At 50.8% G+C, this 18221-nt stretch overlaps 1 protein-coding gene across 1 annotated transcript in view; it reads right to left on the reverse strand.

Annotated features, from left to right (window-relative positions):
• Positions 1 to 1163: 1163 nt before the first annotated feature.
• The window catches only part of SUGP1 (SURP and G-patch domain containing 1), a 47600-nt gene continuing 30542 nt past the window's right edge, over positions 1164 to 18221 (reverse strand). The window contains exons 9-14 of the mRNA XM_055237396.2: positions 4900 to 5006; positions 3951 to 4128; positions 3428 to 3534; positions 2471 to 2616; positions 1670 to 1799; positions 1164 to 1397 (exon numbers count right to left, since the gene is read on the reverse strand). Of these exons, the coding sequence (XP_055093371.1) occupies positions 1371 to 1397; positions 1670 to 1799; positions 2471 to 2616; positions 3428 to 3534; positions 3951 to 4128; positions 4900 to 5006 (695 nt within the window). The 3' untranslated portion in view covers positions 1164 to 1370. The remainder of the gene's footprint in view (positions 1398 to 1669; positions 1800 to 2470; positions 2617 to 3427; positions 3535 to 3950; positions 4129 to 4899; positions 5007 to 18221) is intronic.

Below are 18221 nucleotides of genomic sequence, written 5' to 3' on the forward strand. Positions count from 1 at the left end.
AGACACTCTGCAGACCGCCCCACCACGGCTCCCTGGTTCCTCTCAGTAGCAGCCTCAGACCTCGTCCCCAGCAGCCTGGCTGACTGGGGCAGATCTTGTCCACCTGGTCCCCACACTTGGCACCCAGTGTTTGCTGAATGGCTGTGTGAACACAAGCTGGCCCAGGAGCCCGACTCCATGCCAAGCATGTGAATAGGGAGCCCCTGGTGCCTGTAGGAGCTGGGCAGCACCCACTGGGTGTGTGTGTTGGGGGGGGGGGGGGGCAGATGGAAATGCAGATTCCCAGGGCCCCGCCCAACCAGCTGACAAGCTTAACAAGATTCCCAGGGTGCCTTAGGCACAAATGTGGGGCTCTGGCCCTGGGGCAGATGTGGGGGTCTTGGCACACACTGTGGCCTGGGCTATCCTCCTGCCTCAAAATCTCTGGCTCTGAGGCCCTTCCTTCTAGGAGCTGCCCGACATGTTGGCATGGCACATCCATCCATGCGGCTGTCGCCTAACAACACAAGCCCCAGGGATTCATGTGCCTGCCACACTGGTGGGACCTGAAGGGCCACAGCCAACACCTGTGTGCTGGGCCCCGCCAGCACCACCTGCCAGGAGGAGAGCACACGGGTGTGCCCAGAAGCCACCTGTTCCCACAGGTCTGAGAGAAGGCGGGGCCCTGCCTGGAGACCCCTCCCCAACCTCCCTCTGCAGCACAGTGCTAGGCTGGGAGGTTCCTGACATTCCTTTAGCCCAGGTGTGGCCAAGTCTCCAGCTTTATTATTATTATTACTTGAGACAGAGTCCTGCTCTCTCGCCCAGGCTGGAGTGCAAAGGCGCAATCTCGGCTCACTGCAACCGCTTCCCAGGTTCAAGCGATTCTCCTGCCTCCGCCTCCCAAGTAGCTGAGACTACAGGTATGTACCACCATGCCCAGCTAATTTTATATTTTTAGTAGAGACAGGATTTCACCATGTTGGCCAGGCTGGTCTTAAACTCCTGACCTCCAGTGATCCAACCGCCTTGGCCTCCCAAAGTGCTGGGATTACAGGCGTGAGACACCGCACCTGGCCTTCCAGCTTTATTATGCTGAGAACAGCTTTCTTCCTCCCCTCCAGTGCAACCCAGGCTGAGCGGGGACGGAGACTCCACAGACCAATAAGGAGAGCCCCAAGACAGCATCTTGCACCCGGTGCCTGGCCTGGTCCCGCTGCTAACAGGAGGGGCTTCCTGCAACAGGACCAGGCATCTGGTAGATGAGCACTGGGACTTTATTACACGGCACAGCACTCGTGACAACGGGAGGGGTGGGCAGAAATGCAGGCCGGAACATTCCACAGTCCAGGGACGGTTGGTCTTTCAGAAAGTATGTATTTCCAGAACACTCAGTAGTAAGGCCGTCTGGGGTTGTTCTGTGGAAGGCAAAACAGGTAACAGGAGGAGGGGATTAGTGCTAAAGACAGCAGTTCCTCCTGTCTGGAACCTTCCGGAGGCAGCTGAGCCCGCACCCTCAAGGTGGCAGGGCAGGCTTGGGGGACGGGTGGGGGCTTGAATGCAGGGGGGTGGTAGGGGGCTCGCTGGTGAGACCCAGCCTGGCTGGACTGAGGAAGGAAGGGAGCCTTCTGTTCCTACCACCACCCTCTCCTGTCGACTGAGCAAAGGCGGCCCAGCCGTGCATGCATACCAGGGGGTTGGGCCGGAAGCGGTAGGCCAGCATCATCCTCTTGCGGAACGCCTCGTACTCGTCGTCCTCCTTGGAGAGCTCAGCCGGCCGGTCAATGCCGAAGCCCGCGCCGTCCACTGTGGTGGTGCCCCTACAGGGAGAAGAGGATGTGAGCAGGGGGCTGGGCCAGTGCCAGTGAGAAGGGGCCTGGGGCCAGAACTCTGGGCAGGGGGGCCGGGCACAGCTGGGCTCTCAGCAGCACCTCCCGGGAGTGCAGGGCTGGGCTGAGACATATCTGCACAGAGAGAAGCTTGAACCTGAATGGTCAAGGAGGGGAGACCCCGGGGGGACCTAGGCCCTAGGGTCCCACACAGGAAGGAGGAGCCCACAGTGCAGGTTGTCGCAGCTCTTGGGATGGCAGGATGGTTACTCAAGGACAGCCTTGAAGGGGGCACTCGGGGCCAGGGTCACACCTGGGAGAGCTCCTGCCCATCTCTGGGACTGGTTTTGCACTCATGGGGAATTCAAATAAGGTCCTTCACAAGGCAGACAGGGCTTGACCCATCTGTACCCTCTCACCCACCCCACCTGGCCTGGAGATACTCACGAGGGGATAGATGGAGGTCCTGGGACTGGGGAGGACCCAGCCCATATGGCCTCCTGCACTGCAGGCCTGTGCCTGACAAGGGGTATGCAGTGGGGTGCTGTGATCATTTTGCCACAAGGGAAAAGTGATGACATAAAGGGGTGGTAATGGGGAGGTGGCAGGGGAGCCACAGACCCCAAGTTCACGGCCATGCCCTCCCACAGGGCCACACTCACTTGTTCACCGGGTTCTTGATGCCCTGGCCCTCTGAGCCCAGACCCTCGCCCTCCTTCCAGCCCATCTTCATGAGCATCTGGTAGCCAATGTTCTCCACAGTCAGCTTGAACTCCTTGTACTCTGAGTAGTCAGGCTCGCGGCCCTCCTGCAAGGTGAGGAGGCAGCTGTCACCCACCAGGGCTGGGGCTGTGGTGGCCCCCAAATCCAACCTTCTGCCTTTGGTTTCAATCAGTGCTGGGACCAGCGGCCCATCTGCCTCCCTCGCACCAGATCAGACTCCTTGAGAACAAACAGACCAAGCTCCTCTTGCTTCTCAGGGTCCCCGGGGCCTTAGTGCCAAAGTGTGCACCCCTGGTGGCCAAGTCAAAAGGGCAAGAGGATGAGTTACACAGGCCTTATCCATCTGAGATAAAGCAATGGTTCACTGGCAAAGAGAAGCCCTGTGTTCATGTCCTGAGAGCAATTTGTTGTACAAGGTACTAATAAGAGATGGACGACAAGGTTACCACCTCGCTAATGAGGTTATCAGGCCCTGAAGAGTTTTATAAAAAAAACCTCAAAAAGATAATGGGGGACGTGCCATGTCAGCTCTCTCCCCTCAGGAGCCCAACAGCAGCAGAGGCAGAATGTTAAACTCTGGTTCTGGAGAGGCCAGTCCGTGGGGACTTCTGCCTGAGAAACACTTTGCCTGTAAACTGCACTTAATCGGCTCCACTGGAAGCAGAATTTCCCCCACAGCCCCAGGAAATGTTTCTGAGGCAGCAGCTGAGCTGCTGTTTGCTAATTCCCTATACAGACGGTGCCTGTCATTAACAAATGCCTCCTGCAGTGAAAGGGCCTGGCTCCTGCTGTGATCGAGAGGGTAGCCAGGCTACTTTGGGCGCTTGCAGGGTGAGGCGGCTACAGGAGGGGCTGGCACGTGGCAGAGGCTGGAGCCGGGGCCCCTCCTGGCTCACCTTCAGGGCCTTGAAGGTCTCCATAAACTTTTCCAGCTCGTCTGGAGGCAGGAAGTCTCCGATGAAGTGCTTGCCCCGGCCCATCTTTGTCAGCTGCTCGGCCCATTCTGCTCAGAGAAGCAGAAACGTGAGAAGAGGGAGAAGCAGGAAGGAGGGGAGCAGGCCTGGTGGCTCCCAGGGCACAGGCATGAGGCTCAGTGGGAGCCTGGGGCCCCCAGGGAAGGAGGTGGCTGGGCCATGACCCCAGCCCGAGCCCCTGCCCGGCGAGGCAGCCCAGCATTCAGTGAACCCTGTGCAACTATCCACCCTCACGATGTCAGGACCGCTCCTTTTCACCACAGAGAAAACTAGGCCCCAGAGAGACTGAGCCTCTCACTCCAGGCCTCACAGCCACAGGAGGCAGGCTGGGGGCTGAACCAGGATGGCAGCTCAAGACCACATGTGGCGCATCCAGGTAACCTTCCAGGGCAGGTGAGGAGGGCCACGCCCAGCCCAGCCCGGCCCAACCCACTGCCCCGCGTACCCCTGGTCTTATCCATCTCCATGCGCCGCAGCTGGTGCTCCCAGGTGCCCAGCTCGCTGTCCACCTCCTCGTCGCTGTCATAGCCGTGCTGGTGCTGCTGCACCGCCTTTTCCCACAGCAGCTGCATGTCCTGCATGGCCCGCTTGTGCTGCATGATCATGTCGTACATCTGCTGCATCTGTGGGGCGCACTCGCCAGTGAGCCAGGGCACTGCGCCGTGGCCTGCCGGAGCCACGCCCCTGCTCCCCACCTCCAGTGCTGGGCGTGCCCCCACTGGAACCTGGCTCATCTAGACCCCGGCTCATCTGGACCCCTGGGCAGGACTGGAGCAAGGACTCTAGCAAGTACTGAGTACTGCCCTGGGTTCTCTAAATCCTGGTGTGGAGCACGGAGGACCTCTTGGCCACTGAATGAGGATAACTCAGGGTCCTGACCCCTGGGAGGGTCGAGGGTGATGTGACGGGGCTGCGGGCCTGGAGGAGGGGTCAGAGTGAGCTGACCCCGGGGAATGACAGGCAGGCGCCTGCAGCTCCTCAGGGGTGCCAACACTTGACACTGCCCAACTCAACTGGGAGGCCTCAACAGACATGACAGAGGACTGCGGACAGAGAACATCAGCGTAGACTATCCCATGGGAACCAGCCCTGGAGCACGGTGAGAAGCAGCCACAAAGCTCAGGCCAGGATCACAGACCACTGGGGCCGCCCCAAGGGCCAGTGGTCTCCCAGGCAGCCTGAGAGGCCACTCAGGTGCAGTGGGGGGGTGGCATGCCACCTACTGGGGCAGGGGGACCTGCCTGCCTGGAAGCCTCCCCGCTGGCCATGGGTTCCACCTGAACGCAGGAGCTTGGCGAAGCACATGAACCCCTGTGACTGCTGCACCCGGGGGTAGAGGATGACACTTTATGGGCACCGACCATGTCCCCATCCCCTTGTCCCCGCAGTCTTACCTCCTGCTGCTCCTTCAGCTGCTTCTTCTGGGCGTCCGACAGCTCTGTGACGCCCACTAGACCCACAGGCTTCCCCTTCTCATAGCCGAGCCCCTTGAGGTCCTGAACTGGAAACCAAAGACACAGGGTAGTCAGAGCCTGACAGGTGCACCCCGATCTCGCTCTTGTGCTGGGGTGTGCTGAGTCTCACGCCTTCATGACACTCCAGGCACACAGGGCCCTCACATCACGACTGTCAGTGCCACAAGGTATGTGAGGGCCTTGGGTCCCCGCTGTGTGCTGCCATGTGCACCCCCACATCTTACGTCCTTGTGACCTCTCCAGCCAGGCTCTACGCACCACCACATTGCACATGTGGACACCAAGAATCAGAGGTTCTGGGACTCACTCAGGGTCACACGGCTAATGAGTGACAGGGCAGGAGTTTGCAGAGCCGGAGACATGAGAGCTGAGACGGCATGTGGGCAGCATGCATGGGCGCACTCACAAACAGGCTCTCAGAAGGCAGCCCCGTTGCTAACAGACACCATGTGTAAGCGCGCACAGATTCAGAGTCTGGCGTAAGACTCAGCTGTGCGACTCCCTTAGCTCCTTCAGGGGAGGCAGCCAACCATCCTCAGAGCAGCTGACATTTAATTTGGCATCAGCTGTGGAACTTGGCAGGCTCCAGTAACACTGACACATAGAAAGATGCTGCAACAGCCCCATCCGGGCAGCAGAAACCACCACCCCTCGGGCAGTGCGGTGCTTCCCGGGGGAGAAGGTGAGCAGAGGGGTGCAGCGGGCCCTCTGGGAAGGGAAAAGACTTGGGTCCTTCCAGCTCATCAACACTCGGGCTTTGCTGCTAAGAATGGCCCACATTTGCACTCTTAGTCCTTCCTTGGTTTACAGGGCACTGAGGGACATGGGGGAGCCTTGTGGGGGAGACGCAGGAGCTGAAGTCTGAGCATCTGGTTGATTGCCTTAGAGCATGCCCACAGTCCCTTTCCCCCAGGCCCACTCCACCACATGAGCGGGCGGGTGAGGGCTGCCATGCTCCCTGAGGACATGGATCAGTGGGACTTGAACCTGGGCCTCAGACTTTGGAGCCTGTTCTGTCCAACTAAGCCACAGGGCGGCTTCTTCACCCGCTGGGTATCTCAGAGCTGGGGTGTGTGAGCGTTGAAGCACTCAGATCTAAGCACTAGGGTTTGGCACTTGAGTGACAAACCAATCCTAGGTACCCTCCATCCTGGCTGCCGTTGCTGGCTACAGCCCTGCTAAGCATAAGAATCTTCATTCAGTAGCTTTTCTCCTTGACCCAGAATCTCTGAGGCCCTTGGGGCCAGGGAGGCACCGAGAAAGCAACCGTCCCTGAGTTGAACGAGCAGGTCCAAGAGGCTGGCCACCTGACCTGGGAAGGCTGCTGCCTTCCCTTTTGGGGTCCTGTCCCTCATCTTGCAAACACAGGTGATGGCGCCACACAACAGGGCACGTCAGACTCCTCCATGCACCTGTGTGTCGAGGACGGGTGAAGGTGGAGTGAGGGGGTGATGTTTCTGCTCACAGTGCAGGCTGCATAGCTGCATAGTGGGGCGCCATACGACACGAGATAGTGGGTGTCAGTCACTGATTATCATCTGCAGAATGCAATAACAAGAGACCACCCCCCAACCCTTGTAGGTTTGGTAAGAAAATGTGAGACCAGGCCATAGGCTGGCCCTCCCCGAAATTCCTGCTAAGAAGGGAGAGGTGAAAAGGTGACTGTGGCCAGGCGCGGTGGCTCACACCTGTAATCCCAACACTTTGGGAGGCCGAGGAGGGTGGATCACGAGGTCAGGAGATCGAGACCATCCTGGCTAACATGGTGAAACCCCGTCTCTACTAAAAATACAAAACACTAGCCGGGCGAGGTGGCGGGCGCTTGTAATCCCAGCTACACGGGAGGCTGAGGGAGGAGAATGGCGTGAACCCCAGGGGGCGGGGCCTGCAGTGAGCCGAGATCACGCCACTGAACTCCAGCCTGGGCAACAGTGAGACTCCGTCTCAAAAAAAAAAAAAAAAAAGAAAAAGAAAAGGTGATTGTGCAAAACTGTGGTAAGTGCTTATCATTGTCTGTCTGTTGAACTTTCATTTTTCCCAAGATGGAATCTTGCTCTGTCACTGAGGCTGGAGTGCAGTGGTGCGATCTTGGCTCACTGCAACCTCCGCCTCCCAGGATCAGGCAATTCTCCTGCCTCAGCCTCCCAAGTAGCTGGGATTACAGACACATGGCACCATATCCAGCTAATTTTTGTATTTTTAGTAGAGACGGAATTTCACCATATTAGTCAGGCTGGTCTTGAACTCCTGACCTCAGGTGATTTGCCCACCTTGGCCTCCCAAAGTGCTGGGATTACAGGCGTGAGCCACCATGCGCGGCCTCCTGAACTTTCTATGACAAGAAAGAATCCAAGTACTGGCCGGGAGTGGTGGCTCATGCCTGGAATCCCAGCACTTTGGAAGACTGAGGTGGGAGGATGGCTTGAGCCCAGAAGTTTGAGACTAGCCTAGGCAACATAACAGGACCCCATCTCTATTTATGTTAAAAAAAAAAAAAATGAGACTCAATTCAGACCCAAAGACACAAATACTGTCAGGAATCACTTCATGGAGGGGACCATTGTGGAAATGCATCATTAGGTGCTGTTGCCAATGCGTGAGCATCACAGATTGTACCTCCACAAACCTAGATGCTACCGCCTACTGCACACCTACACTAGATATTACAGTTGACCTTGAACTACATGGGTTTGAACTACACAGGTCCACTTAATATGCTGATTTTTATCAATGAATATATTGAAAAAATTTTTGGAGATTTGCAACGATTCAAAAAAAGTCAGATGAACCACGTAGCCTAGAAATACTGAAAAAAAAAAAAATCAAGAAAAAGTTAGGTGTGGTCAGGCACGGTGGCTCACGCCTGTAATCCCAGAACTTTGGGAGGCCAAGGTGGGTGGATCATGAGGTCAGAAGATCGAGACCATCCTGGCTAACACGGTGAAACCCTGTCTCTACTACAAATACAAAAAATTAGCCAGGCATGGTGGCGGGCACCTGTTGTCCCAGCTACTCGGGAGGCTGAGGCAGGAGAATGGCGTGAACCCGAGAGGAGGAGCTTGCAGTGAGCCGAGATTGCGCCACTGCACTCCAGCCTGGGCAACAGAGCGAGACTCCGTCTCAAAAAAAAAAAAAAAGTTAGATGTGTCAATCAATGTATAAGACATATGTAGATGCTAGTCTATTTTATCACTTACTACCATAAAACACATACACATTGCAGAAAGTTAAACTTTATCAAAACTTATGCACACAGACTATACATAATGTGTTTTGCAGTCAAGAGAAATGTAAACAAACATAAAGATGGTAGATTAAATCTTTTTTTTTTGGATATGGAGTCTTGTTCTGTCACCCACGCTGGAGTGTAATGGCACAATCTCAGCTCACTGCAACCTCCGCCTCCCGGGTTCAAACAAATTCTCCTGCCTCAGCCTCCTGAGTAGTTGGGACTACAGGCACCTGCCACCACGCCCAGCTAGTTTTTTTGTTTTTTTTTCCTTTTTTGAGACAGAGTCTCACTCTGTCATCCAGGCTAGAATGCAGTGGTGTGACTTCGGCTCACTGCAACCTCCGCCTCCTGGGTTCAAGAGATTCTCCTGCCTCAGCCTCCTGAGTAGTTGGGACTACAGGCACCTGCCACCACGCCCAGCTAGTTTTTTTGTTTTTTTTTCCTTTTTTGAGACAGAGTCTCACTCTGTCATCCAGGCTAGAATGCAGTGGTGCGACTTTGGCTCACTGCAACCTCCGCCTCCTGGGTTCAAGAGATTCTCCTGCCTCAGCCTCCCGAGTAGCTGGGACTACAGGCGCACACCACCACACCCAGCTAATTTTTGTATTTTCAGTAGAGACGGGTTTCACCATACTGGCCAGGCTGGTCTCGAACTCCTGACTTCATTGATCCGCCCACCTCGGCCTCCCAAAGTGTTGGGATTACAGGCGTGAGCCACCACGTCCGGCCAATTTTGTATTTTTGTAGAGACAGGGTTTCACCATATTGGCCAGGCTGGTCTCGAACTCCAACCTTGTGATCTGCCCGCCTCGGCCTCCCAAAGTGCTGGGATTACAGGCGAGAGCCACTGCACCCAGCAGATTAAATCTTAACTGCATAACATTAGCTGTAGTGCACACTGTACTACTGCAATCATTTTGTAACCTCCTGTTGCTATTGTAATGAGCTCAAGTGTTGAGAACATCTGCTTAAAACATCACGTGACGCTAATCATCTCTGCACTAGCTATTTGTCCCTTTAATAAATTGTATATTGTGGTAAAGAGACATCTCTCAGGGTTCTCAAGAATTTTTCAGGCTTAGTGCAATATAGTAAACCTTGAATATCATGGGTCCCATAAAAAATGCCACTAGTCAAGTGCCCGCAGTCCCAGTTACTCAGGAGGCTGAGGCATGAGAATCACTTGAACCCCGGAAATGGAGGTTGCAGTGAGCCTAGAGTGTGCCATTGCACTCCAACCTGGGCGACAGAGCAAGACTCCATCTCAAAAAAAAAGTGCCACTAGTGATGGCGGAAGTGCCCCCAAGAAGCAGAGAAAAGTCAAGACATTACAAGAAAAAGCTGAATTGTTTGATATGTACCATAGATTGAGGTCTGCAACTGCAGTTGCCTACCATTTCAAGATCAATGAATCCAGCATAAGGACCATTGTTAAAAAAAAAAAAAAGAAGAGGGGGAGGAAATTCATGAAGCTGTTATTGCAGCTATGTCAACAGGCGTGAAAACCTTGCACTTTCTGTGAAGTAACTTCTTATCTCATTTTGAAAATGCAGTTTTTATGTCTATAGGACTGCTATCAGAATGACACACCTACAGGGTTTAATATGATTTAAGAAAAAAGCAAAGTCACTATATGACAACTTAGAACAAAAGCAAGGTGAAGGAGTGAAAGCTGGAGAAAGTAATGGCAGCAAAGGATGGTTTGGTAGGTTTAGAAAGAGGTTTGGCTTTAAAAAGATGTCAAGGTAACAGGAACAACAGCTTCTGCCCACCTAGAGGTGGCAGATGAGTTCCCAGATGCCATTAAGAAAATCATTGAGAAGGAAAGATATGCATGTGCTCAAACAAGTTGGTTTGTTTGTTTGTTTTTTTGAGATGGAGTCTTGCTCTTTTGTCCAGGCCGGACTGCAGTGGTACGATCTTGGCTCACTGCTACCTCTGCCTCCCGGGTTCACGCTATTCTCCTGCCTCAGCCTTCTGAGTAGCTGGGACTACAGGCGCCTGCCACCGTGCCTGGCTCACTTTTTGTATTTTTAGTAGAGACGGGGTTTCACCGTGTTAGCCAGGATGGTCTCGATCTCCTGACCTTGTGATCCACCCGCCTCGGCCTCCCAAAGTGCTGGGATTACAGGCGTGAGCCACTGCACCCGGCCTCAAACAGGTTTGTTCTGAGATGGAGTCTTGCTCTGTCGCCCAGGATGGAGTGCAGTGGAGCAATCCTGGCTCTCTGCAACCTCCGCCTCCTGGGTTAAAGCAATTCTCCTGCCTCAGCCTCCCACGTATCTGGGATTACACGAGCCTGCCACTACACATGGCTAATTTTTTTTATTTTTAGTAGATATGGGGTTTCACCATGTTGGCCAGGCTGGTTTCAAACTCCTGACCTCAAGTGATCCACCCACACTGGCCTCCCAAAGTGCTAGGATCACAGGCATGAGCCACTGTACCCGGCTTCAAACAGGTTTTTTAATGCAAACATAAGTGCCCTATTGGGGTGGAGGAGCCAAAAAAGACATTAGTAAGGAAGAGGAGCAAACACCAGAATTCATTTATTTATTTCTGTTTGTTTGGAGACAGGTTCTCATTTTTTTGTCCAGGCTGGAGTGCAGTGGCGTGAACATGGCTCACTGCAGCCTCAATCTCCCAGGCTCAAGTGAACCTCTCGCCTCAGCCTTCCAAGTAGCTGGGACTACAAGTGACCACCACCATACCCGGCTAATTTTTGTGTTTTTTTTGTAGAGACGGGGTTTTCTCATGTTGCCCAGGCTGGTCTCAATCCAGGCCTCAAGCGATCCGCCCACCTTGGCCTCCCAAAGTGCTGGGATTACAGGCATGAGCCACCGTACCCAGCCGAGCACCAGAATTTAAGGCAGGATAACGCTACTGTTTTGTGCAAATGCAGTTGGGTTTATGATCAGGGCTGCCCTTATCTATGAAGCTGCTAACCCCTGAGTCTTGAAGGGAAAAGATAAACACCAGCTGCCCGTCTTCTGGTTATACAACAAGAAGGCCAGGGCAGGACAGCCATGGTGGCTCACGCCTGTAATCCTAACACTTTGAGAGGCCAAGGCAGGAGGTAAAAAGGCCTGGACAACAAAAATTCTTTTTCTAGATTGGTTTGCCCTTGAAATCAGGAAGTACCTTGCTAGTGACTGCTTGTTAAAGTTCTTTTGATATTGGACAATGCCCCTGGCCACCCAGAACTTCATGAGTTTAACACCGAAGGCATCAAAGTGGTCTACTGCCTCCAAACAAGGTCTCTACTTCAGCCTCTAGATCGGGGGGTCGTAAAAACCCTCAAGGCTCATTACACACGTACTCTATGGAAAGGATTATCAAAGCTACGGAAAAGAACCTCAGCAGAGCAAACATTATGAAAGTCTGGAAGGGTTACACTACAGAAGAGGCCATGAAGCCTGAAACAATAAATTCCTGCTAGAGAAAACTGTCTTCAGATGTGCATGACTTCATGGGATTCATAATAGAGCCCATGAAGGAAATCACGAAAGAGATTGTAGAGACAGCAAAAAAGGGTAGAGGGTAAGGGATTTCAAAAGATAGATCTTGGAGAAATTTAAGAACTAACAAGCTGGACGTGGGTGGCTCATGTCTGTGGTCCCAACTGCTTGGGAGGCTGAGGCGGGGAGATCACTTGAGCCCAGGAGTTTGAGTCCAGCCTGGGCAACATAACAAATCTCGTCTCTATAAAAAATAAAATAAAAAATAAAGAAAAACAGGTCTGGCTGGGCACAGTGAGTCACGCCTATAATCCCAGCACTTCGGAAGCCCAAGGCAGGTGGATCACCTGAAGTCAGGAGTTCGAGAGCAGCCTGGCTAACATGGCGAAACCGCATGTCTACTAAAAATACAAAACTAGCTGGCTGTGGTGGCACATACCCGGGCGACAGTGCGAGACTCTGTCTCCAAAAAAAAAAAAGCAAAACAAAACAAAACAAAAAATAGGCTGGGCGAAGTGGCTCACGCCTGTAATCCCAGTACTTTGGAAGACTGAAGCAGATGGATCATTTGAGGTCAGGAGTAAGAAACCAGCCTGAGCAACATGGTGAAACCCTGTCTCTACCAAATACAAAAATTAGCCAGGCATGATGGCACACACTTGTAATCCAAGCTGCTCGGGAGACTGAGATGGGAGGATCCCTTGACCCCAGGGCGCAGAGGCTGCAGTGAGCCAAGATCGTGCCAATTCACTCCAGCCTGGGTGACAGCGTGATACCGTGTCTCAAAACATAGGTGAGACGAGGTGGCTCACACCTGTAATCCCAGCACATTGGGAAGCTGAGGTGGGCGGATCACTTGAACTCAGGAGTTTGAGATCAGCCTGGGCAACATGGTGAAACCCGATCTCTACAAAAAATACAAAAAATTAGCCGGGCATGGTGATGCATGCCTGTAATCCCAGCTACTCGGGAGGCTGAGGCATGAGAATCGTTTGAACCAGAGGGGCAGAGGCTGCAGTGAGCTGAGATTGCACCACTGGACTCCAGCCTGAGCAACAGACCAAGACTCCAAATCGAAAAATAATTAATTAATTAAAAATAGAAGAGCTAACAGATACCACACTGGAGAAGTTAACCGAAGACAGCCGGATGGAAAGGAGTGCTTCCGAATGAGTGCCAGATGATGAGGAAGAAGCCAGAGAAGCGGCAGCAGCACCAGAAAAGAAAATGACAATCTGGTAGGAGGATTCTCATTATTCGAGACTGTTTTTGACTTCTTTTATGACATGGACCCGAGACATGGGCCCTGAAACTAAGTGTAAATGGTAGGAGAAGGAATAATACTGTACATAAACATTTTTAGGGAAATGAAAAAGTCATCAGGCAGAAATCATGAGATATTCCCATAAAGTTACACAGAGTGCCTGTCTCTCCTTCCACCTCTTCAGCAGCAAGACCAACCCCTACTCTTCTTCCTCCTTAGCTGTTCAACACGACATTGATGAAGACGACCTTTGTGATGATCCATGTCCGCTTCATAAATAGTCAATATATTTTCTCTTCCTCCCTTCTTTTTTTTTTAAAAGAGGCAGGGTCTCAGGAGGCGGAGATTACAGTGAGCCGAGATCATGCCATTGCACTATAGCCTGGGCAATAGAGTGAAACTCCGTCTCAAAAATAAATAAATAAATAAATAAATAAATAAATAAATAAATAGGCAGGGTCTGTCTGGATGCTCTGTTTGGACCCTCTGTCATCCAGGCTGGAGTGCAGTGGCACGATCACAGCTCACTGCAGCCTCAAATTCCTGGACTCAAATGTTCCTCCTGCCTCAGCCTCCTGAGTAGCTAGAGCTATAGGTGCACACAACACAGCCTGGCTAATTTTCTCTATGATTTTCTTAGTAATATTTTCTTTCTTCTAGCTTATTTCATTATAAGAATATAGTACATAATACATATAACATACAAAAAGCATGTTAATCAACTGTTTATGTTACCAATAAGGCTTCCAGTCAACAGCAGGCTATTAGTAGTTAAGTTTTTGGGGAGTCAAAAGTTACATGCAGAGGCTGAGGTGGGCAGACCACTTGAGCTCAGGAATTTTGCCCAACCTGGGCAATGTGGTGAAACCCTGTCTCTACAAAAAATTAAAGAATTAGCCGGGCGTGCTGGTACGGGGCTATAGTCCCAGCTACTTGGGAGGCTAAGGTGGAAGGATAGCTTGAGCTCAAGAGGTTGAGGCTGCAGTGAGCTGTGATTATACCACTGCACTCCAGCCTGGGAAACAGAGTGAGATCCTGCCTCAAAAAAAAAAATTTATATTGATTTTCTTTTTTTTTTTTTTTTGAGACGGAGTCTTGCTCTGTTACCCGGGCTGGAGTGCAGTGGCGCGATCTCGGCTCACTGCAACCTCCACCACCCGAGTTCAAGCGATTCTCCTGCCTCAGCCTCCGGAGTAGCTGGGATTATAGGCATGTGCCACCATGCCCGGCTAATTTTTGTATTTTTAGTAGAGACAGAGTTTCACCATGTTGGTCAGGCTGGTCTCGGACTCCTGACCTTGTGATCAGCCCACCTCAGCCTCCCAAAGTGCTGGGATTACAGGTGTGAGCCACCATACCCAGCCTATATTCAGATTTTCAACTGCACAGGGCTTGGTGTCCCAACCCCCATGTTGTTCAAGGGACAACTGTATACCCCGTTGCTCCCAGGCTATAAACCTGTAAAGTAACACAGTAAGTATTTATGTATCTAAACATATAAAAGGTACAGTAAAAATATTGTACTATAATCTTATAACAATTTTAATAATGACCACTGTCATATATGCAGTCCATCACTGACCAAAATGTTGTCATACAGGGCTAGGCGTGGTGGCACACACCTGTAATCCCAGCACTTTGGGAGGCCGAGGTGGGGAGATTAGTTGAGGTCAGGAGTTTGAGACCAGCCTAGCCAGCATGGTGAAATCCCATCTCTACTAAAAATACAAAAATTAGCTGGGCATGGGGTGGGCATGGTGGCTCACGCCTGTAATCCTAGCACTTTGGGAGGCTGAGGCAGGTGGATCATCTGAGGTCAGGAGTTCAAGATCAGTCTGGCCAACTTGGTGAAACCTCGTCTCTACTAAAACCAAAAAAATTAGCAGGGCATGGTGGCAGGCGCCTGTAGTCTCAGCTACTCGGGAGACTGAGGCAGGAGAATCACTTGAACCCGGGAGGTGGAGGTTGCAATGAGCCGAGATAGTGCCACAGCACTCCAGCCTGGGCGACAGAGGGAGACTCTGCCTCAAAAAAAAAAAAAAAAAAAGAATGAATGAAGAAAGAGGTTCCAGACAGCGGAACTCATGGAGGTTCCTGGAGGGTGGTGTGCCCAAGGAAGGCATGGAAGCTCCATGCCCCTTCCCCCATACCTCGCCCTATGCAACTCTTCATCTGAAAAAATCCTTCAAGTCAAGAAGAATACAAGGAAGTGAGAGGGAGTTAGGAAGAATATAAGGGCCATGTACTCGGCCCCCAACCCCTAATCTCGGTGGGTGTGGGTGATAGGAACTTTATGTCTGGAGATCTAAGAGCAACATGAACTTCTGCTCTGCTTCTCTTCTAGAATTTTAAGAAGGTGGTAGACTGGCAGATGTGACCCGCCATCACACAAGAAGAATGGAAGAGATGGTGGCACACTGAGACTAGGTGGAGACCCCTAGGAAATTACCCTTCAGTTTCCCGTGGCTCCCAAGTGATGGAGGAAGGCTGAAAGTTCTTGTGGGCAAGGAGAGAGGGAAGGAGCAGAAACTGTTATGGTACATAAATCTATACAAGGAGAACTGGGTGTGCTTGTGTTATTATTTTTAATGTTTAGATAATCAATGTACAAACATTCTTGCTACGTCAGTAACGGTGGCTCACACCTGTAATCCCAGCACTCTGGGAGGCAGAGACAAGTGGATCATCTGAGGCCAGGAGTGCGAGATGAGCCTGGCCAACATGGCAAAACCCCATCTCTACTAAAAATATAAAAATTAGCCAGGCATGGTGGTGGGCACCTATAATCTCAGCTACTCGGGAGGCTGAGGCAGGAGACTCACTTGAACCTGGTAGGCAGAGGTTGCAGTAAGCCCAGATTGTGCCACTGCACTCCAGCCTGGACAAAAGAGCAAGACTCTGTCTCAAAGGGAAAAAACAAAAAACAAAAAAAACTCTTTGCTATACACAGTTTTGTTATTTTTATTTTTAAGGAAACTGTATTTCTGAAAGTAGGGTTTGAAGAGAAGTTTATTATAGATTACTGACAAAGCCAATCTATCAGTTAATATATATAACAATCATTTATTTATTTATTTTTTTAAAAAAGAAAGAGGCTGGTGTGGTGGCTCACGTCTGTAATCCCAGCACTTTGGGAGGCTGAGGTGGGCGGATCACAAGGTCAGCAGCTCGAGACCAGCCTGGCCAACATGGTGAAACCCCGTCTCTACTAAAAATACAAAAATTAGCTGGGCGTGGGGGCGCCCACCTGTAATCCCAGCTACTCAGGAGGCTGGGGCAGGAGAACCGCTTGAACCCGGGAGGTAGAGGTTGCAGTGAGACAAGATCACGCCACTGCACTCCAGCCAGAGTGACAGTGCGAGACTCCATCTCAGAAACAAAGAAAGAAAGAAAGAAAGAAAGAAAGAAAGAAAGAAAGATAGATCTAAAACCAATAACCTAAGCGTACACCTTAGTGAGCTAGAAAAAGAAGATCAAACTAAATCCAAAGCTAACAGAAAGAAGAAAATAGTAAAGTTTAGAGTGGAGATAAGAAAATGAGGACTATAAATACAATGGAGAAAAACCTATGAAACCAAAAGTTGGTTCTTTGAAAAGATCAACAAAAGTGACAAACCTTTTAGTTAAACTAAGAAAAAAATGAGAGAAGACTCAATTACTAAAATCAGAAATGAAGGAGGGGCTGTAACTAATGACTGAAAATAAGACATAAGTTAAAAGGACCATAAGAAAATACAATAAACTGTGCCCCAACAAATTAGATAGATGAAGTGAACAAATTCCTAGAAACACAAACTATCAAAACACAAGAAGAAATAGAAAATCTGAATAGACAAGTAAATCAAATCAGGATTTGAAAAAACCTTCCAACAAAAAAAGGCCAAGAGGCTGGGCACGGTAGCTCACGCCTGTAATCCCAGCACTTTGGGAGGCCGAGGCGGGTGGATCATGAGGTCAGGAGTTCAAGACCATCCTGGCTACCATGGTGAAACCTCATCTCTACTAAAAAACAAAACAAAACAAAACAAAAAATTAGCCAGGCGTGGTGGCGGCACCTGGGCTGAGGCAGAAGAATGGCGTGAACCTGGGAGGTGGAGCTTGCAGTGAGCCGAGATCACGCCACTGCACTCTAGCCTGGGCGACAGAGCGAGACTCTGTCACCAAAAAAAAAGGGCCAAGAATCAGATACCTTCACTGGTAAAGCAAACATTTAAAAGAAGAAATAAGCCGGGTGCAGTGATTCATGCCTGTAATCCCAGTGCTTTGGGAGGCTGAGGTGAGCGGATCACTTGAGGTCAAGCATTCAAGACCAGCCTGGTCAACATGGCAAAACCCCATCTCTACTAATAATACAAAAATTAGCCGGGCATGGTGGCAGGTGCCTATAATCCCAGCTACTCAGGAGGCTGACATAGGAGAATTGCTTGAACCTGGGAGGTGGAGGTTGCAGGGAGCCGAGATTGCACGACTGCACTCCAGCCAGGGTGACAGAGTGAGACTCTGTCTCAAAAAAAAAAAAAAAAAAAAAAGAAAGAAAGAAAGAAATAATACCAATTCTCCTCAAACTCTTCCAAAAAAACAAAAGAGAGAACATTTCTAAACTTACTCTATGGGGCTACGATTAGCCTGATACCCAAGGCAAACAAAGATACTACAAAGAAAGAAAAACAGGCCATCCCAGCTACTCGGAGGCTGAGGCAGGAGAATGGCGTGAACCCGGGAGGCGGAGCTTGCAGTGAGCCGAGATTGCGCCACTGCACTCCAGCCCGCGCGACAGAGCGAGACTCTGTCTCAAAAAAAAAAAAAAAAAAAAAAAAAAAAACAGGCCAGGTGTGGTGGCTCACGCCTGTAATCCCAGAACTTTAGGAGGCCAACGTGGGCAAATCACTTGAGGCCAGGAGTTCAAGACCAGCCTGGCCAACATAGTGAAACCCTATCTCTACTAAAAATACAAAAATTAGCCAGGTGTGGTGGTGGAACAATCGCCTGAACCCAGGAGGTGGAGGTTGCAGTGAGCTGAGATCGCGCTACTGCACTCCAGCCTGGGCAACAAAGAGCAAAACTCCATCTCAAAAAAAAAGAAAAAGAAAGAAAAATACAATTGAATATTCCTATCAATACAGATGCAGAAATCCTCAATAAAATACTAGGAAACCAAATTCAGCAGCTTATGAGAGGATTATACACCACGACCAAGGGGGATTTATCCCCGCAATGCAAGGATGGCTCAACATTTGAAAATCAATCCATGTAATACACCAAATAATAGAATGAAGGAAAGTAACCA

This window comes from Symphalangus syndactylus, chromosome 13 (assembly GCF_028878055.3).
Source record: "Symphalangus syndactylus isolate Jambi chromosome 13, NHGRI_mSymSyn1-v2.1_pri, whole genome shotgun sequence".
NCBI lineage: Eukaryota > Metazoa > Chordata > Mammalia > Primates > Hylobatidae > Symphalangus > Symphalangus syndactylus.